We start from the raw sequence: 25935 nt of genomic DNA, 5'->3' as shown, positions 1-25935 counted from the left end.
AAGAGGAGGAGGAGCGGGGACATCTGCCAATGTATATATAATAAATGTTCTTATAATAAGCCATGTGCAAGGGAGGGGGGGGGGCTTAGCAGCTGATCCAGAGATCTCCTCCTGAATAACATGGACAATAAGTAGTCCTCTCCATTATATGCATGAGCCCAGTAGTACTGGATATTCATGAGAAGCAGAAAACTCCACCCACCAGCAGATGATTGGCAGTTATCTATCCATGCTGTGTATAGGCAGTCAACTGTCAATCAGCAGCTGGAGGGCGGGGGGAGGGATGTGGCAAGAATCCTATCCTCCTGCATATTAGGAGAACGGCTAGCAAAATGATGTAAGTAATACACCGATCTGTTCGGCATTTCTGTCACTAGTTTATGCTGCCCTCATTTAAGGTTAAATAAATCTAGTGACAGATTCCCTCTAAATAATTCAACCCTCTTTCTGTTCTTCCTGGCAGCCAAATCACAATGAGAGACTCCATCATCTCCTCTTGGCAGACACATGGTGGACTGAACCCTTTTCCTCCCTCACTTATAGTACTGATTGTTTAGCCATCGCTCATGACACTCACCTTCAGCAGCAGCCGAGCGGGAGGGGACTGGCCCATGGTCCCCAGCGCATTATAAGGCACACAGGTGTAAGTGCCCAGTAACTCCTCTGTCGCCTCCTCAATGTGAATAGATCCGTCTTCAAGCAGTTTCCAACCTGACAGCTGAAAGCAGGAAAGTGGTAAGGAGCACATCCCTGACTGATCCTGCACTTACTGTGAAGTGGGAGCTGCATACCCAAAGGTAAGGACCCCTGAAAACCCTCTACAGAGCAGCGTGCACTCCCCCCCCCCCCCCCCCACACACACACACATTTTAAAGGGATTATCCAGCGCTACAAAAACATGGCCACTTTTCCCCCCTCTCTTGTCTCCAGGTCAGGTGTGGTTTGCAATTAAGCTCCATTTACTTCAATGGAACAGAGTTCCAAACACCACCCAATCTGGATACAAGAGAGGGGAAAAAGTGGCCATGTTTTTGTAGCGCTGGATAACCCCTTTAATTCCTATGGGCACCTGCTCAAACTTTACCTGGGATAATCTCTACACGTGGAAATTTGAAAAAAAAAACAAAACACGACTACACATGTGGAACCTGAAGCTAAGAGCACGCACCTTATCAGTCCGCAGGGGGCGGCCATCTTTATTCCATTTCACATGGGTGACAGGCGGCACTGCGTCCACCGGGCAGCGAATGTGACCATGAATACCAACCGGGACGTAGATGATGGGGGGCATGTTGACTACTCGTGCCGGGTCTGTTAGGTTATAAATATGGAGAATGCAGACAATGCAGGCTATTAACTCTTGCAAATCTTTTGCCCAGACAGCAGTACAGGGGCAGGGAACTTCGGCTCTCCAGCTGTTTTACAAGCACAGGAGAACTGAAGATTCCTCATTCCTGCAGTAGTGCATACATAAAGTTTTACACTTCCAACCACTGAAATGTGAACCCCCCAGACCCATCTTAGACATGATACCCCCCCCCAGCTAGACCCCCTGGGTGGAACTCACACTGGACAGTGAGATATGCGGATGCTGATGGTGAGCGTCCCAGGCTATTGCTAGGCACACAGGTGTACTTCCCAGCATCTTCGGGTTTAACTCTGAATATGATAAGCGTTCCATCGATCAGAATGCGAACCCTCATCTTTAGGTCGCTGCATGTCAGAAACAAGAAAAGAGGAAATATGAAAAGAAAAAAGAAGCAAATCCCCGGACCATGACACACGGGGTCACAGCATCTCATCCTGGTTCCAGAAACATCCCCCCCCCCCCCCGTTACTAACAGCTTATCTGGGGCTCAGCACATGAGGGGTTAATCGCCTGTCACCCACTTCCACTTACTTCTTAAAAAAGACATTTTCCTCCTGCCAGAACCAGGTGTAGGTGAGGTTCCCTGGATACGCCTCGGCCTGGCAGGTGAACAAAGCATCCTGGGAAATGTTAACCGTGATGTTCTCAGGAGGGGAAACAATGAACGGTGACCCTGGGGGAAAGGAACATACATGACCTCAGCGGCCAGAAACAGAACCCAGCACAGGGATGCTGTATGGAAGGGGATGAATGCAGGGAACAGCCAGAATGGGAAGTGGTAAGACGTGCAGAAAGAACGGGGAGAGGCGAGTACAGGGGGCGGCAAGAGAAGAGGAGGCAGTGAGAGAATGGGGAGCGCAGAGACAATAAGAGGTCAGTATGGGGAGCGCAAAGACAATGGGAGGAGAGTATGGGGAGCGCAAAGACAATGGGAGGCGAGTATGGGGAATGCAGAGACAATGGGAGGAGAGTATGGGGAGTGCAGAGAGCAGGGAGCAGAGACAGAATGGGTAGTAAAGAGAACAGGGAGCGAAAAGAGAAGAGGAGGCAGTGAGAGAATGTGGAGCGCAGAGACAATGGGAGGAGTATGAGGAAGGCAGGGAGAATAGGGAGCACAGACAGAATGGAGAGCAGTGAGTATAAGGAGTGCAGAGAGAATGGAGGCATGGGAAGTGCGGAGAGAAGAGAGAGTAGTGAGTATAAGGAGCGCGGAGAGAAGAGGGAGTAGTGAGTATAAGGAGGGCGGAGAGAAGAGGGAGTAGTGAGTATAAGGAGCGCGGAGAGAAGAGGGAGTAGTGAGTATAAGGAGCGCGGAGAGAAGAGGGAGTAGTGAGTATAAGGAGCGCGGAGAGAAGAGGGAGTAGTGAGTATAAGGAGCGCGGAGAGAAGAGGGAGTAGTGAGTATAAGGAGCGCAGAGAGAAGAGGGAGTAGTGAGTATAAGGAGCGCGGAGAGAAGAGGGAGTAGTGAGTATAGGGAGCGCGGAGAGAAGAGGGAGTAGTGAGTATAAGGAGCGCGGAGAGAAGAGGGAGTAGTGAGTATAAGGAGCGCGGAGAGAAGAGGGAGTAGTGAGTATAGGGAGCGCGGAGAGAAGAGGGAGTAGTGAGTATAGGGAGTGTAGAGAAAACAGGAGGCGACTACAGGGAACAGGATCACACCTTGGACTAACAGACGAGTACTGTGCACGGCCTCCCCCTGAATACTGGTAGCACGGCAGGTGTACGATCCTCGGTCCTCACGCCCAATAGAAAAGATGGTGAGACTGCCATCATTTACCTATAAATGGAAAAAAGTCAGACTAAAAACGACATTTCACCTTACCACGTCTCTTGTCCTGTATATACGGACACTGCACAGAACCACTTTGAGACATCATCACATTTCTTGTTCAACCATTACCTGGTATTTTGAGGTTCCCCCGAGAAATTCGCCCTCTCGCAGCCATGTGACAGTGGGTTTTGGATTCCCGAATGCAGTGCAAGTAAGGGTGACGCTGCTGCCCTCTTTCACTTCCAGATACTGGGGCGGAGTTTCAGTGAAGGTGGGAGGGGCTGAGGAAAGAGAAAGATTATAGCTGGGGGACCTGAGGACCCTGCCCCCTGATCACATGACCACCAGCATTGCCCGATAGCATGTTCCTGGCAGCAGTACCTCTATACTACACTACATTGGGCAGCCTGAGTGTCCTGCCTTCCCATACAGTAAGTGGTCACAGAGAAGCCATTGTGGCCAACAACAGAAAAAAAAAAAGAGGTTGTTAGTAGTGTTGAGTGGAGATACCGAACTGTTTGGGTTTGGCAACGTTCTCCGCATCCAAACACTCGGCATTTGACTCCCCGTGGCTGCAAAAGTTGGAGTTCTGGAAAACATGGATACAGCCTATGGTGTTTCTACTCATCACTGCTGTTAGTAATGGAGACAACTTATCCAACATGAACTCCCCCTCAGCATCTCCTCACCGTTCACCGTGAGATGGACCCAGCTGCCATTGTGAAATGTGTCGTATTGCTGCTCCAGCATTAGCACCTTGCACTCGTACCAGCCCTGATCCTGTGAGCGAGTCTGATCGATGCGCAGCGATGCCTTGTCATGGAGGGTGGCACGGCCTGCCAACGAGAGGACAAGAGACAACAGGTGTCTACTAAAGTCACATTAGGTCAATAGCAGTATATTCATTATTGGGTCTTTACCCACCTGCGTATTCTGGGTCCACATGAGGAGGATAGAAACCAAACTTGATGAAGATGGGAATGGGAACGCCAAACTTGAACCATTCAACCACGTAAGGAGGAGGCTGGGCAGTGAGGGGATGGATGACATTGCATCCCAGGATCACGCTCTCCCCTGCACGCGCTGTCACAAACTGTGGCTCTTCCCGTGAACCACCTGCAAAATATGGACATTGAGAATCTGATGTTACAGTGTAGGGGGAGAATATCCACACAGCGGGCAGAGAGCGGGTCATGTGTACAAGTATACAGCTATCACCTCCTGCCACATAGACAGGCATACAAACGTGGGCACACATACACAGATACATACGGGTATATACAAATATACACATAGTGATACACAGGCATACATACAGTCATGAAATAAGTACACACTCTTTTTCATTTTCTGTATTGGGTCTTATTAATCCCTTCCCCCGTATGAAATTTTTGGCAAATCTGTAACTCCCAACATTCAAAGAGTCATAACTCGTATATTTTTAATGATAGCAGACTCGGGAAGATGGGCCATTTTATTTCATTTTATTCCATTTTAGCGAACAGAGGATATGACCAAAAATCAGGAATCCTGGCATTTGGTGGTATTTTTTCATTTACGGGATCCAAATATTTTTTAATATTTCAGAACCTGCGAGTATAACACATTTTTTTTTATTGAAAAATAGGAAAAGGGGGCGATTTAAACTCTTAGTAGGGAGTTTTTTTTGTACTTTTAAAAACTTTGATTATTTCCCCCCCCACACACTTTAAGTCCCCCTAGGAGACTATAATTTATTGGATTATTTACACTGATCAATGCTATGCCACTGCCAATGCAATAACAACTGAGCGGCACTTGTTTTTTTGTGGCAGGGTGGTGGTTGGACCCCTTACAGGTCTGACACCAATCAGGTCACTCTCTGCATGCTGGGATCAATATGGATAGGAGAAGGGGCCAAGTGAGGACAAGCTATTAAGATCCCTCATGTATTAAGCCCCCCTTCCCCCATTAAGTTGACAGTCATGTACAGGTAGTGGCAGTGTTGCATTGTGCATTTGTTGTTCCCAGTAGAGCTCCATAAACAAGTTTACCCAATGCTTCGTCACAAGCATCGAGTACCACCTGAGAGCGAGAGAGAGGGACGTAAGAGCTCTGCTACTGCCTGTATACAGCTATTTGCTTAGCAAATTACTATAGGAATTAGGAGAGGGGGTGCACCTATGAGAAGCACTTTTCCACAAAAGGGGACAGATCCATAAGGATCGCTTATATTCTGTAAAGCTTTCTAATGACAGTTACACTTTAAGGAGATCCGGTGGACTGGAAGAATTTTGCTCCGGTGGAGACGACTTGGGGATCCGTAGAGAACATCAACATTTATAATCTCATTCATAACTTACATATTTATAGCAGCATTAGGGGCATGGTGGGGGGGGGTGGCGGGGTGGGGGAGATCCTGTCACACTCACTGCACATCATGCCCGTCACTGGCGACTGCTGAATATTCAATGCAACTATTCTGAACTCTTCTTGTTTAGAACTTCACTCCTCAGTTTCCCTAGATGGTTCCTTAGATTTCAATAGGTATGTCTCCAAAAATTTGGCTACGTTTAGAATCTGGAATAGGGATTGGTTGTTGGGGCAGAGAAGAGCTGTGGGTTACCATTCCATCCGCTCCATTTTAGTGGGGACAATAAAGATTATTAAGAGTCACCTAAAATCTTATAAATGAGGGGTAAGGCTCTCAGGCAATACTTTCAGTTTGGGGGATGGACACACAGGTCTATGGGAGCCAGGACTAACAAGAAACATGCATGCTTCATGTGCTGGATAATAGGCCCCTTGTCTCACAGTGAGGGACACTTATGCAAATAAGTTGAGGTTAGATGTCTAGGGTGTCATAGTGAGGACCAGAGTCATGTCGCCGAAGTTTGGTACACGGGTATTAGCAATATGGAAGGCAGAAGTGAGATGAATGAACAGCCAGAGTTTGGTACACCTTATTGTAGTATCTCAGGGACTGGTAGAAGAACAGTGAAGAGCTCACAAATAGGAAGTGCTAAGGTTGGGTTTTTATGGGAAGTCTGAAAGTGGATCCAGTCATATAACTGGACATAGACCCTTTTAAGTTTCATTTAGTGTGCTGAACAAGGTGCAAGTCTTGCTGTTATTTCAGCCAGGCCCAATCCCATTTATAAAATTGAACACTGAATATCACGCTTGTTTTGTAGATAACCTTTTTGCACTATGAAATTTTTGAGGTCAGTCTGACGAGTTCCAATTTCTTTACGCAGAGAAAGCCATCTTAAAACATTCCTGTCACGTAAAAAAAAACAAAAAAACAACTTTTGACCTGTAAGAAATGTCAAAAGCTTTGCTCTCTCGGGTCTGAGTGTTTAGACCTTTTGCCCATCTCTAGATATATTGCCCCTTTACTGTGTGGCAGGTTGCAAACTCCATCCTGCTCCAATACACGGGCTCCATTATAAGTCTCTGGAGCCAATCCAGTGCAGCTGGAGGGAGATTACGGCCAGACAGGAAGTGAAGGGCACTAGCTTGTGCTTCTCGAGTGGTCAAAACTTTTCACCGATTTGGCATATCATAAGTTTATCTATATGACATGGCCACTTTAATGGTCAAACATTCTTAATTTCCAATACCATAGTTTGTCTGCAGATAATATATAAAGAAGGAAAATGCACATGGATGAAGTTGCACTTGTTGGAGAAGCAGTCCCGTAGGTTTTGTAGGATCTGGATGAAACTGTAAAAGTGTAGAAGTGAGTCTTTAGTTTGTCAAATACTGTTGGAGACGTTTTTACTGGTGGGTAAATTCTATAAAACGCTAGACCTCTTAAGTTTCTTAGAGGGTCGGTCAACCACGGTCTTGATTTTACCGGGATCTATACTCAGATCTTGACGTAAACAATATTTTCTTGTTGGTATTACAGACTAACAGGATGGACCCACAATGCTCATCCAAAGTATGTAAATATACAAGGAGATCAAGACAAGCAACAACAAATTGATCAAAAAAGGTCATAACCATAATACTAAATGTCTTTATGTTCTTCTGAACTAAACTTTTGACTCATCCCCTAGATGAATCTGTAGAAGATTATAGGCCCCTTTCAGAACTAACTTGATGAAGATCTTGATCGGATGGAATCTTTTGAGCAACTCCGGAATTAAAGGAGAGAGAATTGCGAAGTTACCATATTTAGTTCTCTGAAGTCAATGCGCGGCTGCAAAGTTAAATCTACACAAAGAACAAAGGCGTCCCAGCTGGGGGAAGAAGAAGGTCGAATGAAGCCTTTCTTTAAATTTTCATCTAAGTACTCTCTGAGCGCTTTTAATTCTGGATCAGAAAGGTTATAAATTCACCCAAAAGGAATGGTTGCTCCGGGAAGCGATTCAATAGGATGGTTGTAAGGGTGATAAGTAGGGCGATGAGGATGTAGCTGATCAGCAATTTTTTTTTTCTTGCTGTAGACATCAGTAAACTGCAGATGTCCAGCCACTCGGAAATGATGAAAATTATTATTATAGCACTTAGAAGTGCCAAAGAATTTTAGGAGTGATACCTTTATGGCCATCGAAAATATATATATAAATATACATTACATTCACAAGCTTTCGCAGTAAATAGACTTCTTCCTCCCACTTAAAGGGAACCATCAGCAGGTTAGACAAATCTAACCTGCTGAAAGCCCCCTATAGCGCCGGGGACAATGAGGAGGAAGATATGTGTCTTACCTTCTCCCTTGGCGCTATTCCCACGCTGTTACTTGGAGTAAACTCTTCTCCGGAGCACTGCCGCGTCATCCAGCTCCATTAATTATCATTCGAAGGGGTGGGCTAAATGACGCGGCAGTGCACCTAAGGGTGCTTCGGAGCAGATTTTACCCCGACTAACAGCTTGGGACTGGCGCCGAGGAGAAAGGTAAGACACATACCTTCCTCCAGAGCTGCCTAGGCCCTATAGGCAGATTAGATCCGCCCCCTTTAAATTAACAAGAGATGAGAGAACTTCTCTCATCTCGATTTACAAGTATTTGTACATCGAAAGCTTGTGAATATATATACAATTTTTTTTAGGCCATATAGGTATCACAACTGAGATACTTTGGGGCTTTTTGACACAAAAGTATTTACCATCACATACATTTTACTAACATGGTACAACCACTATCCTTTGCTATATATCGAGCTCAGAAGAAAAAGTAATTGTCCTTGATGCCCAGTTGGCACGATGATCAAAAACCAGGGAAATTACTAGAACTATTGGAAACCTGTTGGGGGGGGAGTGACAGAGCATGCCACCCTACGATTTCCAGTTGTGACCTCTATAGGAATGACGAATTGCGAAGATACTGAATACATCCTGACTTAACAGATGTCCAATCGCTCTGATGATGTGAATTGTAGTTTAGCAACATCTGGAGGGCCAAAGGTTTCCCGTCCCTGGTTTAGAAGGACGAGGCTTGCTTCCAGTCTTGGTACTAGTAAATATGCAATGTCCTAGAATACACTGACGTCGAGGTACGTGATGGTGTCTGTGGTGTTTTGGTTGATCCCCCTGAGGTCAACCAGCGTCCTTTTGGTACCAGTAAAGGCTATGGACTTTTTGAATTTATTACAGCAGATAAATGACATTTTCTTCCCCACCATTTTTCAACGTGACCTCTCTCATTCTCTACTGTATTAAGAGGTTTCTGGATGGCATCAATCGGTGTAGGTTTACGTATAGTTTTAGTCTTTTGCCATTGTGTTCAGTGGTTTGATAGAGGGAAAAAAAGGTAGGGTTGTTTCCAAATGCCGGCAGTCTTTCCTTTCTTTTTCAGTATATTTTTTAAACCAATTTGGAAGCAAAATGAAATAAAGTCTTCTAAATCAGTTGAGAAGTTGTCCTTGTAATTCAGTCACCTTGGGTTTTTGGATCTGGCAATAGAGTTCGTCAGTCTTAACTTATTGCCTAAAGTTGTCAGATCGGACTCTATTTTTTGTGAGATTACACGGGAATTGTCTGGGGGCATGATCCCAGTTCCCCCGCTATAACACTGGATGGGTATAGGCAGCGTACGAGAAGCAGCAGGTCAGTAATCAGCCAGGTCGGTGAACAGGTAGTGTAGTTATTAGCACTCTCCTGGGGAATGGCAGCAAAGCAGCAGAGAGCGTGATCAAGATTGGAAGCACAATCATCTCACGAGGATGAGGTGCTAAGGCCGAGCTTATATATGAAGTCCAGGGATGGAGCCAATCACAAAAACAAGACTTAGAACTCAAGAGGTAGGAACCTAGAGAATAAATTTAGCAAGGGAGCGGCCCAGCAAACTGGTTCCATGAAAAGAGCTACAGCCTGTAGGGCTCCAATCCCCATAGTGGGATTAGAGATTAGATGTCAGGGATCTCAGAGGCGATGCTGCAGGTGATTACGGGTTAAGGCACTTTTACACTGGCTGATTATCAGCAATGAGTGTTCCTAGGAAGGCTCAATAGCTGATAATCAGCTCGCATAAAAGTGCCAGCGATCAATCATCGACAGGGAAAATGCCCACTCATCGGCTGACTGATTCTTTTGTGCGGTGGTAAAATTTACTGTTCTTGGCCGCACATCTCTGTTTAAAGGGATTATCCAGCATTTGAAAAACATGGCCAAATTCTTCCAGAGACAACATGACTCCAGAGTGAGAAAGGAACAGGCTAATGTAGCACCCTTTACCAGAGACAAGACACAGGAGGTTGGGGGTCACACGTCAGACATCCAGACCCCTATACATCACCTCCATATATGCTGTCTGAGCTTCCATCATAGAAGCCCAAGAATGGAGCCTAAAGCATTACTGTAATTAGAATACAATGGCATGTTACACAGTGCCGAGACCCCATCCAGGCATTAGATAAATCTGGGAGTACCACATGCTCGTACGATTCACACATCATCTCAGGATGCAATGTGTCATAACAGAGGTTGTTCCTAGCACAGCTCCCCCCACTGCACCCAGTGACCCCCTGCAGAGCTCCCCCCACTGCACCCAGTGACCCCCCGCAGAGCTCCCCCACTGCACCCAGTCACCCCCCGCAGAGCTCCCCCACTGCACCCCGTCACCCCCTGCAGAGCTCCCCCCACTGCACCCAGTGACCCCCTGCAGAGCTCCCCCTACTGCACCCAGTCACCCCCTGCAGAGCTCCCCCCACTGCACCCAGTCACCCCCTGCAGAGCTCCCCCCACTGCACCCAGTCACCCCTTGCAGAGCTCCCCCCACTGCACCCAGTCACCCCCTGCAGAGCTCCCCCCACTGCACCCAGTCACCCCCTGCAGAGCTCCCCCCACTGCACCCAGTCACCCCCCGCAGAGCTCCCCCCACTGCACCCAGTCACCCCCTGCAGAGCTCCCCCCACTGCACCCCGTCACCCCCTGCAGAGCTCCCCCCACTGCACCCAGTGACCCCCTGCAGAGCTCCCCCCACTGCACCCAGTGACCCCCTGCAGAGCTCCCCCCACTGCACCCAGTGACCCCCTGCAGAGCTCCCCCCACTGCACCCAGTGACCCCCTGCAGAGCTCCCCCCACTGCACCCAGTGACCCCCTGCAGAGCTCCCCCCACTGCACCCAGTCACCCCCTGCAGAGCTCCCCCACTGCACCCAGTCACCCCCTGCAGAGCTCCCCCGACTGCACCCAGTCACCCCCTGCAGAGCTCCCCCCACTGCACCCAGTGACCCCCCGCAGAGCTCCCCCCACTGCACCCCGTCACCCCCCGCAGAGCTCCCCCCACTGCACCCAGTCACCCCCTGCAGAGCTCCCCCCACTGCACCCAGTGACCCCCTGCAGAGCTCCCCCCACTGCACCCAGTGACCCCCTGCAGAGCTCCCCCCACTGCACCCAGTGACCCCCTGCAGAGCTCCCCCCACTGCACCCAGTGACCCCCTGCAGAGCTCCCCCCACTGCACCCAGTGACCCCCTGCAGAGCTCCCCACACTACACCCAGTGACCCCCTGCAGAGCTCCCCCCACTGCACCCAGTGACCCCCTGCAGAGCTCCCCCCACTGCACCCAGTCACCCCCTGCAGAGCTCCCCCCACTGCACCCAGTCACCCCCTGCAGAGCTCCCCCCACTGCACCCAGTCACCCCCTGCAGAGCTCCCCCCACTGCACCCAGTCACCCCCTGCAGAGCTCCCCCCACTGCACCCAGTCACCCCCTGCAGAGCTCCCCCCACTGCACCCAGTCACCCCCTGCAGAGCTCTCAACTTTGCAGCCTCTAAACTTAAAATGTGGAAGGTCCATCTCTTGAAGCTTCATGTCTACACAGTAAGGCAGTGCACTCTCATCCCACCATCGTCTTCTATCAAGGGTCCCCTGTGCAATCTCTAGACACACAGCAGAGCGCACACTACCCAGCCCTCTGCTTCTTAAAGTGACTCTCAGCAGGTAGTGACGGTCTATTATGTAACGTCCCCCTTGCAGCACTCCAGCCATATGCAGAGGATTAATATGTGAGATTTACCAGAGAGAAAGAAGCCTGCTGTGTGAGCAAGAAAGGGTTAACAGCCAGAGGAGTCAGTGTGCAGCAATGAAGAGGTTAAAGGGAGCGAGGAAGCCTGCACACCGCACCGAGTCTGTAACTAGCGCCGTCTCCCGGCAATGTGATTGGCTGATGGTGACATCATTGGCTCCAGGGAGAGATATCAGTGGATATTTCTGACACACAAAAAATAGACAGCAATGGGGGGAGGAAGGGGGCGCAGGGTGACCCCAAATGACAAACACTGATGATGGGGGCCGTGTCAGCACCGGGGCAGCACTCGCTGCTGTCACATTATCTCTGATGGGAGCGTGGCTGGAAGTGTGCGATGTACGAGAGCTGGGAGGATGGTGTATACCCTGTATGTGAGGACGGTATATACCCTTATGTGATGTATATACCCGGTATGTGATATATATATATATATATATATATATATATATATATATATATATACACCCCCCGCATGTGATATATATATATATACCCGGTATGTGAGGACGGTATATACCAGGTATGTGAGGCATATACCCCGTATGTGAGGCATATACCCCGTATGTGAGGCATATACCCCGTATGTGAGGCATATACCCCGTATGTGAGGCATATACCCCGTATGTGAGGCATATACCCCGTATGTGAGGCATATACCCCGTATGTGAGGCATATACCCCGTATGTGAGGCATATACCCCGTATGTGAGGCATATACCCCGTATGTGAGGCATATACCCCGTATGTGAGGCATATACCCCGTATGTGAGGCATATACCCCGTATGTGAGGCATATACCCTGTATGTGAGGCATATACCTTGTATGTAAGGATAGTGTACACTCTGCATGTAATGTATATACCCTGTATGTGAGGATAGTGTATACCCTGTGATGTGTTTTTCCTGTATGTGTGTGTGAGGCTGGTATACACCCTGTACGTGTGTGTGAGGCTGGTATACACCCTGTACGTGTGTGTGTGTGTGTGAGGCTGGTATACACCCTGTACGTGTGTGTGTGAGGCTGGTATACACCCTGTACGTGTGTGTGTGAGGCTGGTATACACCCTGTACGTGTGTGTGTGTGTGTGAGGCTAGTATACACCCTGTACGTGTGTGAGGCTAGTATACACCCTGTACGTGTGTGTGTGTGAGAGGCTGGTATACACCCTGTACGTGTGTGAGGCTGGTATACACCCTGTACGCGTGTGTGTGTGTGAGGCTGGTATACACCCTGTACGTGTGTGTGTGTGAGGCTGGTATACACCCTGTACGTGTGTGTGTGTGTGAGGCTGGTATACACCCTGTACGTGTGTGTGTGTGAGGCTGGTATACACCCTGTACGTGTGTGTGTGTGAGGCTGGTATACACCCTGTACGTGTGTGTGTGTGTGTGAGGCTGGTATACACCCTGTACGTGTGTGTGTGTGTGAGGCTGGTATACACCCTGTACGTGTGTGTGTGTGAGGCTGGTATACACCCTGTACGTGTGTGTGTGTGTGTGTGAGGCTGGTATACACCCTGTACTTGTGTGTGTGTGAGGCTGGTATACACCCTGTACGTGTGTGAGACTGGTATACACCCTGTACGTGTGTGTGTGTGTGTGTGTGTGTGAGGCTGGTATACACCCTGTACTTGTGTGTGTGTGAGGCTGGTATACACCCTGTACGTGTGTGAGACTGGTATACACCCTGTATGTGTGTGTGTGTGTGAGGCTGGTATACACCCTGTACGTGTGTGTGTGTGTGAGGCTGGTATACACCCTGTACGTGTGTGTGTGTGTGTGAGGCTGGTATACACCCTGTACGTGTGTGTGTGTGTGAGGCTGGTATACACCCTGTACGTGTGTGTGTGTGTGTGTGTGAGGCTGGTATACACCCTGTACGTGTGTGTGTGTGTGTGAGGCTGGTATACACCCTGTACGTGTGTGTGTGAGGCTGGTATACACCCTGTACTTGTGTGTGTGAGGCCTGTGGACACCCTGTACGTGAGTGTGTGAGGCCGGTATACACCCTGTACGTGCGTGTGTGTGTGAGAGGCTGGTATACACCCTGTACATGTGTGTGCGTGAGGCTGGTATACACCCTGTACACGTGTGTGTGTGTGTGTGTGTGTGTGTGAGGCTGGTATACACCCTGTACACGTGTGTGTGAGGCCGGTATACACCCTGTACACGTGTGTGTGAGGCCGGTATACACCCTGTACACGTGTGTGTGAGGCCGGTATACACCCTGTACACGTGTGTGTGAGGCAGGTATACACCCTGTACACGTGTGTGTGAGGCCGGTATACACCCTGTACACGTGTGTGTGAGGCTGGTATACACCCTGTACGTGTGTGTGTGTGTGTGTGAGGCCAATGGACACCCTCTACGTGCGTGTGTGAGGTCAGTATACACCCTATACGTGTTCTGCACCTCTATATATCCTGCATTATCGTTCTCGCATAAGACCAGAAACCACGTACACTATAGTATAGGTGTGACTTGCAGTCAGCAGGTGTGAGAATCACCTCCCCCAGACGCTTTCCCATGATTTATCTCAAGGTTTAGCAATGAGGCTACAAAAATCTACACTACCCCAGGAGTCCATCATAGACCCTATAGCGGCGTCCATGGAGGGCGCAGCACCAGACCCTCAGCTCTGCGAAGCCACAGCCATGAGAGGAGCCGGGCCGGGAGCTGTCCCTGGTGCTGAAGCGCTCCGCAGGCCAAAGCCAAATATACAGTGCCTCAGCCAGAAGCTCAGGTCTTACCATGGGGACAGGTCACATGACTACGACAAATCACGTTCCCCACGACCACGTCAGCCGACAACCCTTGAGGGAAATGACGGTACGTATGATGGCGGTATGTTCTCTCAATCACATGACCACAACCCCCCGGGTGTCCACACTATGGACTCTCATTCCGGCTCTGGATGTGGTAAGTACGCAGCGGCTCCTCCACCAGCTGCCAATGAGACGAGGGTCCTCCCGTGACAGACGACGCTGGAGGAGCCGCACTCCCATCCGTTTGTGCTGTGATAACGCTGTCACAACAATAACGTAATGACGGGAAAGAAATTCTCACTTGATTGTTGGCCCCATGACGGGAAGTGATAGAGCGTTAGTGAGAACTTACAAGATGTTTCATATCAATCCACCAGCGAGCGTGGGCGGCCGTGTGGGTGGCGTCTACGCCGTATCTGCCAAACACCCGTCGTACCCAGTCCAGGTTGTTTACTATGACTGAAAATAGAGTTAAACAAGAGAAAAAACTCCTCCAAAAATCCCAGAGATGTTGACACCCAAACAGAGGGACGATGGGGGCGGCAAGTGACGCCTCAGTACCAGGCGGCTGCCTGCGAGCCCTGCGGGCTAGTGGTAATGCTGGGAAGTACTAAGGCAGGGATGGGGAACCTTTGGCCCTCCAGCTGGTGCAAAACTACAATCTCCATCATGCCTGGACAGCGGAAGGCTGTCCAGGCATGATGGGAGTTGTAGTTTTGCAACTACTAGAGGGCTCAACGTTCTGCATGTGACAACAGTCCTATCCGTCTCCAGGCCCGACCCGGCCTAGAGCAGCTGTCCGATTCCAAGGAGTCACATGTGGCACGTTCTAGATTGGGATAGGGAACCTTGGCTCTCCAGCTGTTGCAAAACTACAACCCCCATCATGCCTGGCCAGCCAAAGCTCAGACATGATGGGAGTTGTAGTTTTGCAACAGCTGAGAGCCAAGGTTCCCTACCCCTGTCGTAAATCATGGGTACCAAACTGGCAGCTCTCCAGCTCTTTTACAACTACAATTCCCATCATGCCAGGGCATGATGGGAATTGTAGTTTTGCAATAGCTGAAGAGCTGCCAGTTTGAACCCCCCCCCCCTTAAAGATCTAAATATTGAAAGTGCCCGTCACCAACCATCCACTAGGCCCTGCACCCCGAACTGTGATCCACCGCCTATGACTTGCGAAGCTTACAAGAGGAGATGGCTGAACCTGGGCCGCAGAGCTTACAATCCTGCCCATGTGGCGAATCCTGACGTTTCTGCCTGGGGAGAGTCCTGTCCCTTTAAGGAAGCAGCGGCAGCGTGCACGGAGGTGAAATGAGGTGAAGGCTGCAGGAGCTTCTCTGCCAGGGAACATCTCATGGTGCTTAAAAAGCAGCGGATACAATGTGATGGCAGGAAGAAGGGAAGCGGCTGAAATTTACAGAGGGGCCCGCTGCAGGAGGCGGCGTCAGGGCTGAGGGGGCACGACCCTCCCAGACGCTACAAGATGCGGCCAAGGACTGACTTCTAATACAATCGCCTCCGAGTGGGTGAGAAGCTGCAGTCTAGGTCCATGAGCGGCGCCCGTCTGTGGGTTGTGTCTGGTACTGCAGTGATGTGACTAAGTCTGGACTGCAGTACCACACACAAGCTGAGGGCAGAGGGGGGCGCTGTATCTGGAAGGAGGAAGACAGTTGTAATCCTGCACTATAGAGATGACATGGTATATGAGCACTAACTGAAGGGAACCTAACAAACATGGAGGGGATAAGCGGAGCACAACCGGGTGTCATCACTGCAAGAAGTGTCCATCGTACACCATCTGGGGTGGTTCCCCCACAGCCACTTCAGCACCACCCTGCAAACTTAGCTCTGTGTCACCCTATGCCCTCCACTTTACACCATCCTGCCACCCTGGGATCCCCACCTTCCAGCACCCTTTAACCTCAGCTGTACCTGTGTGCCACATTGTGACCTCTGCATCACGCCACCCTGCAACCTCGGCTCAGTGCCATCCTGTGACCTCTGCCTCATGCCAACCTGCAACTTCAACTTAGTACCACCCTGTGACCTAGAATTTATGTGACTTGCAGCGCCACCAGGACCTCAGCTTCACACCACCCCTCAATCTGAACACTCTGTGCCACCCTGCAACCTCAGCTCTGGTGTGACCTCCAATTCCTTCCATCTGCAATTACAAGTCTGTGCCACCCTGCAACCTCAGCTTGAAGCCACCCTGTCACCTGGACTTCTAACCACTCTGATCTCCACTTAGCGCCATCCTGCCACCTCAGCACTAAGCTTTCTCCTGACCTCAACTTCACACCAGCCTGCAACTTCAGCTCTGTGCCGCTTCCTAACGTCCCCTGTCAGAAACTCTGTGGCAGTGGGTGAGGACACTAAGAAGTCTCAACATTGACGGACAAGCTCCATCATCATCCTCACTCCTCACCCATCATCATCATCATCCGTCACCATCACCCTCCATTCCATTATAAAGATATTCCGACCTCATCACCTACTACCCATAATGCCCCTATTACCCATAATGCTCATCTATAGTCATTATGCATTGATAACCTCCAGCATCATCATCACTACTATAATACTACTACCACCACCATCATCCTCCTGCTCCTCCTCACTACCACCACCATCATCCTCACTCATTACCAGCCTTCTCCACCACCATAACTGCTACCTCTACCACCATCAACCACAACATCCTCTTCACTACTATCATCCTCCTCTTCATCACTACTACCACCACCCTCATCCTCCTCACCACCATCCTCCTCCTCACTACTACTATCATCCTCCTCTTCATCACTACCACCACCACCCTCTTTCTTCTCCTCACTACCACTACCACCCTCCTCCTCACTACCACCACCACTACCACCCTCCTCCTCACTACCACCACCATCCTCCTCCTCACTACCACCACCATCCTCCTCCTCACTACCACCACCATCCTCCTCCTCACTACCACCACCATCCTCCTCTTCCTCCTCACCACCATCCTCCTCACTACCACCACCATCCTCCTCACTACCACCACCATCCTCCTCCTCTTCCTCCTCACCACCATCCTCCTCCTCACTACCACCACCATCCTCCTCACCACCATCCTCCTCCTCACTACCACCACCACCATCCTCCTCACCACCACCACCACCACCATCCTCCTCCTCACTACCACCACCACCATCCTCCTCCTCTCTACTACCACCACCACCATCCTCCTCCTCTCTACTACCACCACCACCACCATCCTCCTCACCACCACCACCACCATCATCCTCTTCCTCACCACCACCATCCTCCTCCTCCCTGTAACCATCCTGCTCCCCCACCAGCAGCCTCCCCCGCCCCCATCCTCGTCCTCCATCTCCCCGGGACAGTGCTGACCTTCCCGGCGGCGCTGACCCCTCCGTCCCCCGCTCCCCGTCCTCCCCTCCCGGGCTGCACTCACCTTGAGCAGCGAGTCCCCCGGCGCCGGTCACACTCGCCATCACCGCGAGCACATAGCGAATCATAGTAGAGCCGAGCGCCGCTCGGGAGCCGCCTCATATCTCACACGTTCCGTCCTCCCCCCACACCGCTGTGTCCGCCGCTCCGTGCTCGCCCCGCCGCTCCCCGGATCATGCCTCGGCGCCGGCCCGCTGCCCGCTCTCCATCCCGGCCCCGCTCCGAGCTCAGCGGCAGGTCAGGACAGCCAGCACCGCGCCACAGCCTAACCCGGCTCTTTACAGCCTCGCACCGCCCACGGACCCGGCTCATTGGCTGCGCCTCTGAAAGCTGGGAGCCTATTGGCTGCGACCAGGAAAGCTGAAAGGTGATTGGCTACAGCTTGGACAGGTGGGCGGGCGTTGCGTAGGGAGGTACCAGTCGCAGTCGACTTCTTGAGCTCCAGGTTCAAGGTGAGTTGTTGTGCAGAGAGCGCAGCGCCGCAGTATGATGCGCATTAGCGGGGCCGGTACCGGAGCAGAACCGGAACCAGTACCAGCGGTGTCTGGGAGGGAGACCGGTCCAAGCCGGGGAGCGGGAGGAGCGCACAGGAGCCGGGACTGAATTTCAGCACCAACGACGGTGGACAGCGACATCTCAGTGCTCCGAGCAACGCTCCGCGGTCCCTGATGATGTTACTCCCCCACCACCACCACCGATAACATTACTCCCCGGACCCTGATGATGTTACTCCCAGGACCCTGTTACCACCTCTCCCGGGACCCTGATAATATTACCCCCCGGACCCTGATAATATCATTCACCCCCCCCCCCACACACACACACACACACACACACATAATATTACTCCCCGGACCCCTAAAATATCATTTCCCCACCACCACCAATAATATTACTCCCTGGACCCTAATAACATTACTCCCCGGACCCTGATGATGTTACTCCCCCGCCACACACTACCGTAATATTACTCCCCGGACCCTGATAATGTAATTCCCCACTACCACCACCGATAACATTACTCCCCATACCCCTGATAATATTCCCCCCGGACCCTGATACCACCTTAACCGGACCCCTGATAATATTACCCCCCCACCACCGATAATATTATCCCCCGACCCTGATACCACCTCTCCCAGGCCCCTGATATCACTTCCCCCACCACCACTAATATTATTACTCCCTGGACCCTGATACCACCTCTCTTAGGTCCCTGATAACAGTACTCTCCGGACCCTGATAATATTACTCCAGGTCCCTGATAAAATTACTCCCCGGGCCCTGATAATATTACTCCCCAGACCCTGATACCACCTCAACCGGACCCCTTATAATATTACTCCCTGGACCCTTATAATATTACTCCCTGGACCCTGATACCACCTCATCCAGAACCCTGATAATATAACACCCCTGATAATATTACTCCCGGGACCCTGATAATACTACACTCCCGGACCCCTGATAATATTACTCCCCGGACCCTAATACCACCTCTACCGGAACCCCTGATAATATTACTCCCTGGGCCCCTAACAATATTACTCTCCAGGCCCCTGATACCACCTCTACTGGACCCCTGATAATATTACTCCCTGGACCCTGATACCACCTCTCTCAGGCCCCTGATAATATACCCCTTAATACCCTGATACCACCTTAACCGGACCCCAATAATATTACTCCCCAGGCCCCTGATACCACCTCAACTGGACCCCTGACAAGATTACTCCGGGGACCCCAATACCACTTCTCCTGCACCGTGACGATATTATTCCCTGTACCTGATAATATTGCTGCACGTACCCTGATAATATTACTCCCTTGACCCTAATACTACCTCTCATGGACCCCTAATAATATTGCTTCCCAGATGCTGATACCACCTCTATCGGACCCTGATATTATTACTCCCCTTACCCTGATACCACATCTCCCGCACCCTGATGCGTGGACCCTTATACCACCTCTACTGGGCCCCTGATAATATTACTCCCCCACCTCTCTCAGGCCCCTGATAATATTACTCCCCGGACCCTGATACCACATCTCACAAGCCCCTGATAAAATTACTACTTGGATCCTGATACTACCTCTACCTGGCCCCTGATAATATTTTTCCCCAGACCCTGATAATATTACTCCCTGGACCCTGATACCACTTCTCCTGGACCCCTGATAATATTACTCCTCGGCCCCTGTTAATATTACTCTCCGGACCCTGATACCACCTTTGCCAGGCCCCTGTTAATATAAATCCCCCCCTCTTCTGGGCCCCTGATAATATTACTCCCCCACCTCTCCCGGGCCCCTGATAATATTACTCCCTGGACCCTGATACCACCTCTCCTGGAACCCTGATAACCCTACTCCCTGGACCCTGATACTACCTCTACCCCCTGATAATATTACTCCCTGGACCCTGATACTACCTCTACCCCCTGATAATATTACTCCCTGGACCCTGATACTACCTCTACCCCCTGATAATATTACTCCCTGGACTCTGATACTACCTCTACCCCCTGATAATATTACTCCCTGGACCCTGATACTACCTCTACCCCCTGATAATATTACTCCCTGGACCCTGATACTACCTCTACCCCCTGATAATATTACTCCCTGGACCCTGATACTACCTCTACCCCCTGATAATATTACTCCCTGGACCCTGATACCACCTCTCCCCCCTAATAATATTACTCTCTGGCCCTGATACCACCTCTCCCCCCTGATAATATTACTCTGTCGCTAAAACCACCTCTCCCCCTGATAATATTACTCCCTGGACCCTGATACTACCTCTACCCCCTGATAATATTACTCCCTGGACTCTGATACTACCTCTACCCCCTGATAATATTACTCCCTGGACTCTGATACTACCTCTACCCCCTGATAATATTACTCCCTGGACCCTGATACTACCTCTGCCCCCTGATAATATTACTCCCTGGACCCTGATACTACCTCTACCCCCTGATAATATTACTCCCTGGACCCTGATACTACCTCTGCCCCCTGATAATATTACTCCCTGGACCCTGATACTACCTCTACCCCCTGATAATATTACTCCCTGGACCCTGATACCACCTCTCCCCCCTAATAATATTACTCTCTGGCCCTGATACCACCTCTCCCCCCTGATAATATTACTCTGTCGCTAAAACCACCTCTCCCCCTGATAATATTACTCTCTGGGCCCTGATACCACCTCTCCCCCCTGATAATATTACTCCCTGGACCCTGATACTACCTCTCCCCCCTGATAATATTACTCCCTGGACCCTGATACTACCTCTACCCCCTGATAATATTACTCTCTGGCCCTGATACCACCTCTCCCCCCTAATAATATTACTCTCTGGCCCTGACACCACCTCTCCCCCCTGATAATATTACTCTCTGTCGCTAAAACCACCTCTCCCCCTGATAATATTACTCTCTGGGCCCTGATACCACCTCTCCCGGGCCCCTGATAATATAACTCCCCTACCTCTCCTGGAACCCTGATAACACTACTCCCTGGACCCTGATGCTACCTCTCTCCCCTAATAATATCACTCTCTGTCCCTAAAACCACCTCTCCCCCCTGATAATATTACTCCCTGGACCCTGATTTTACCTCTTCCAATCCTTCTTTTCACTTACATCGTCTGTTGGTGGAGAGTCGGGAGACACCCATACACTTACACAGGCACTGTCATTATAAAAACTTTTAACCTGTCAGAGAGACATGATGGAAATGGTCAGATTCTGAGTGTTAAGACCACAATCGATCAGGAGAACAAGCTGGGAGAAGTCAGCATGCAGCGCATTCAATCCCGACCCTGGCGTATTTGTTAGATCAGCGCTCGCTTACAGGGCCTATTACTGGGCCAGGGTTGTGTATGTTGGTTATCCCACGAAATGCAAAAAAAATAAAATAAAAATAAAGCCCTGGAGTAATAGATATCACTATCCTAACACCATTCATGCAAACACAGTCGCCCTCTGAGGTCATTTTTACCTTCCTTAGCCGAAATGTTCACCTCTCTGCGGCTCTACTATCTTTCTGTGGGTGGACCTCAATGTGATCATGTGACCAGGACTGTATTTCCCAGGAGTCTGCTGCAGACTGGCCCTTTGTAACTCTCTCAGCCCATTTCTCCTTTCTCCCTCCACTGAGCTGTGTACATAGTAGTCCCTCACACACGACTCCATAGATCCCACTAATACATAGTGCTATGGGATCTCATTTTCCTGAATTTTCTTCTTCATTTTTTTCTCTAACCTATTCTCCTTATTTAAAGGGGCACTCCGGCGAAAATCTTTTTCTTTCAAATTAACTTGTGTCAAAAAGTTTTAAAGATTTGTAACTTACTTCTACTTTAAAACCTAAAATCTACTTTCAAATCAACTGGTATCAGAAAGTTATATTGATGTGTAAATTACTTAGTATTTGAAAATCCAAAGTCTTCCAGTACTTATCAGCTGCTGTATGTCCTGCAGTAAGTGGTGTATTCTTTCCAGTCTGACACAGTGCTCTCTGCTGCCACCTCTGCCCATGTCAGGAACCATCCAGAGCAGCAGCAAATCCCCATAGAAAACCTCTGCAGACATGGACAGAGGTGGCAGCAGAGAGCACTGTGTCAGACTGAAAAGAATACACCACATACAGCAGCTGATAATGGGAAGACTTGAGATTTATAAATTTTAGTTAATTAGAAATCAATATAACTTTCTGAAACCAGTGGATTTCAAAGATTTTTTTATCCGCCGGAGTACCCCTTTAATGTAGTCCTGTGTCTGTTAAGCTTGTTGGGAGCACTGCCCCGCCCCAAGACGGCCGATCCACCTCGGCCGGACGGGGGCAGGGCTTCAAACGGCCATACCGGAAAAAGGACTACATTAAAACTGCACGGGAATGGCGCAGAGGAGGAAGATAAGAGACATACCTCCCATCCCTACCGCCCTGTGCCCACTATCAGCGGGTTAGATTCATCTAACTTGCTGATAGTTTCCCTTTAAGAACAAGCCAAGTAATGTACGTGACTTCTTATCATATAATATATATAATTGAGACCCACCTACCTGTATTCCAGCAGCAGATAAGTCACACAGTAACAAAGGCATTTGGGAGTCCTACCTTATAAGACTAGTTAGTGGCGGTCAGAGCGGAGTGCGGCCTGCTCCTCTGCAGGTTGTGGGAGGTGTTGGCAGGACTGACGGGTGACACATTCAGAAAGGTCAGTGTTCTTATGTATTGTGCTCATCATCCAGCAGCAGCCATTCCTCTCAGAGGTTAATGGATGTGTGGGCGCGCTCTCCCCATCTACTCCAATACCTTTTGTACCAGCAGCCCATGATGAAGCACACGAGGACCCTGGCTTGTGCTCCCCCTCACATTCTGTGCACAGAGAGGAGTGTGGGTGGTGTCTGAGCAAGGACCCTGTGTGAGACATCCAGGTGATTCACTGCTCAGGAAAGTTCTGCGAAAAGAGACGGAGATGATGATATCAGACGCCCTCGGCAGATGGTGAGCGCTGTCTCTATGTACCAGCAATAATAATAATAATCCACCGGCACAGATACAGATCAGCCACAATGAGAGATTCTTCATAGAGGTGGTAAATGTGGCCGCCTACCTGTACACTGTAGCGGCCCGAGAAGACGCGGTTCCCGTCTCACCCCGCCAGCTGCTCTGTACTTATAAGGGACAAGACGCCCAGAAAACGGCCAGTAAAGATGGCTGAATTACCCGCCATGGTTTAAAGGGGTTATCCAGGATAAGATAAACATGGCCCCCTTTGTCCAGAAACAACACGCCTCCTGTCTCCAGTTTGGGTGGGGTTTGCATATTTCATCACTTACGTGGATGTTTAAAGGAGAAGTCCGGCCATAACATTCCCTGTGCCCACGATGTGCCACCTGTCCGACCTCAGGACCCCCCCCCCCCCACCTGGCCAACCTCAGGACCCCCCACCTGACCGACCTCAGGACCCCCCCACCTGACCAACCTCAGGACCCCCCCACCTGACCGACCTCAGGACCCCCCCACCTGACCGACCTCAGGAAACCCCCATGTGACCGATCTCAGGACCCCCATCTGACCGACCTCAAGACCCCCCATCTGACCGACCTCAAGACCCCCACCTGACCGACCTCAGGACCCCCCCCATCTGACAGACCTCAGGACCCCCATCTGACCGACCTCAGGACCCCCACCTGACTGACCTCAGGACCCCCCATCTGACCGACCTCAGGACCCCCATCTGACTGACCTCAGGACCCCCCCCACCTGACCGACCTCAGGACCCCCCCCACCTGACCGACCTCAGGACCCCCCACCTGACCGACCTCAGGACCCCCCACCTGACCGACCTCAGGACCCCCATCTGACCGACCTCAAGACCCCCCATCTGACAGACCTCAGGACCCCCCCACCTGACCAACCTCAGGACCCCCCCATCTGACCGACCTCAGGACCCCCACCTGACTGACCTCAGGACCCCCCATCTGACTGACCTCAGGACCCCCCCACCTGACCGACCTCAGGACCCCCACCTAACCGACTTCAGGACCCCGCATATCTGACTGACCTCAGGACCCCCCACCTGACTGACCTCAGGACCCCCACCTGACCGACCTCAGGACCCCCACCTGACCGACCTCAGGACCCCCACCTGACCGACTTCAGGACCCCCCACCTGACAGACCTCAGGACCCCCCCACCTGACTGACCTCAGGACCCCCACCTGACTGACCTCAGGACCCGCACCTGAAGGAATTTTCCCCCAAATTGTGATGACAGGGAAAATGCCTGTCCTGGATAATAGACAGCCCGCTTAGGCAATCCGTGACTGCAGCGACATCCCGCCAGGGGCGCCGCAATGATGAGGCGACCTGAATCGTCTGCCTCAGGCGGCGCCACCAGCTATCTTCATGGGGGCGGCATTCAGTGGCAGATTATAATATGAGCGGTTCGGGCGGCCGCCCACATTATAATCCGCCACTGACTGTACCCAGGGCCGCTTTAACCAGAGGGCACATGGTGCACGTGCACCGGGCCCACTGGTTAAAGGGGCCCCCCCGAGCAGGCCGGCCGTTGCTATGTGCGACCAGTGCGGTCGCACAGGGCTCCGGCCACCAGCCTGTCAGGGGGGAGCGCCATGGATGGGTAATCTACTTACCCCTCCATGGCGCCCCCTGCAGGGCCCCCCCGTCCGCCGCTGCCCCCGCCCGCTGCTGCTGCGGCGCTTCAGCGCTGCAGCAGCAGCGACACTGACAGAGAGAGAGCCATTGGCTCCCTCCCTGTCAGTCACTCACTCTTGTGGCCGCACTTCCTGCGGTCACAAGAGGCCGCGCTCTCCCTCTAGCGGCCGACGTCACTGGAGCGTCGGCGCGAGGGTAAGGGGAGTGCAGCCTCTTGTGACCGCAGGAAGTGCGGCCACAGGAGGAAAGAGAAGAGGAACGCGTGGACCTAGGTGAGTAACAGTGTTTGTTTTTTTCAATGTTATATGGGAGGGGGAGCTATATACTATTGGGGAGCACAGGGGGCTATATACTATGGGGGGGCACAGGGGGCTATATACTATGGGGGAGAACGGGGGCTATATACTATTGGGGAGCACAGGGGGCTATATACTATGGGGGAGAACGGGGGCTATATACTATTGGGGAGCACAGGGGGCTATATACTATGGGGGAGCAAAGGGGGCTATATACTATGGGGGAGCACAGGGGAGCTATATACTATGGGGGAGCACAGGGGGCTATACACTATGGGGGAGCACAGGGGAGCTATATACTATTGGGGAGCACAGGGGAGCTATATACTATTGGGAAGCACAGGGGGCTATATACTATTGGGGAGCACAGGGGAGCTATATACTATGGGGGAGCACAGGGGAGCTATATACTTTGGGGAGCACAGGGGGCTATATACTATGGGGGAGCACAGGGGGCTATATACTATGGGGGAGCACAGGGGGCTATATACTATGGGGGAGCACAGGGGAGCTATATACTATGGGGGAGCACAGGGGGCTATACACTATGGGGGAGAACGGGGGGCTATACACTATTGGGGAGCACAGGGGGCTATATACTATGGGGGAGCACAGGGGGCTATATA

At 51.0% G+C, this 25935-nt stretch overlaps 1 protein-coding gene and 1 long non-coding RNA gene across 5 annotated transcripts in view; one reads left to right on the top strand and one right to left on the bottom strand.

The window, feature by feature from the left end:
* IGSF9B (immunoglobulin superfamily member 9B) overlaps positions 1–18083 on the bottom strand; it is a 48018-nt gene extending 29935 nt beyond the window's left edge. For all 4 annotated transcript variants that reach the window (XM_069947716.1, XM_069947717.1, XM_069947718.1 and 1 more), the window contains exons 1-9: positions 17815–18083; positions 4063–4254; positions 3828–3974; positions 3268–3419; positions 3027–3144; positions 1901–2042; positions 1568–1713; positions 1169–1311; positions 578–718 (exon numbers count right to left, since the gene is read on the bottom strand). In XM_069947716.1, coding sequence (XP_069803817.1) covers positions 578–718; positions 1169–1311; positions 1568–1713; positions 1901–2042; positions 3027–3144; positions 3268–3419; positions 3828–3974; positions 4063–4254; positions 17815–17878 — 1245 coding nt within the window. In that variant the 5' untranslated portion in view covers positions 17879–18083. The remainder of the gene's footprint in view (positions 1–577; positions 719–1168; positions 1312–1567; positions 1714–1900; positions 2043–3026; positions 3145–3267; positions 3420–3827; positions 3975–4062; positions 4255–17814) is intronic.
* Positions 273–7854, top strand: LOC138769320 (uncharacterized). Its single transcript, XR_011359235.1, has 3 exons — positions 273–337; positions 464–797; positions 7182–7854. It is a non-coding gene; the product is annotated as an uncharacterized lncRNA (long non-coding RNA).
* Positions 18084–25935: the final 7852 nt, after the last annotated feature.

The sequence above is a fragment of the Dendropsophus ebraccatus genome, chromosome 12 (assembly GCF_027789765.1).
Source record: "Dendropsophus ebraccatus isolate aDenEbr1 chromosome 12, aDenEbr1.pat, whole genome shotgun sequence".
In the NCBI taxonomy this organism is placed as follows: domain Eukaryota; kingdom Metazoa; phylum Chordata; class Amphibia; order Anura; family Hylidae; genus Dendropsophus; species Dendropsophus ebraccatus.
Note: the sequence above shows the minus strand (reverse complement) of the source record. Positions and strands in the feature narration are given on the sequence as shown.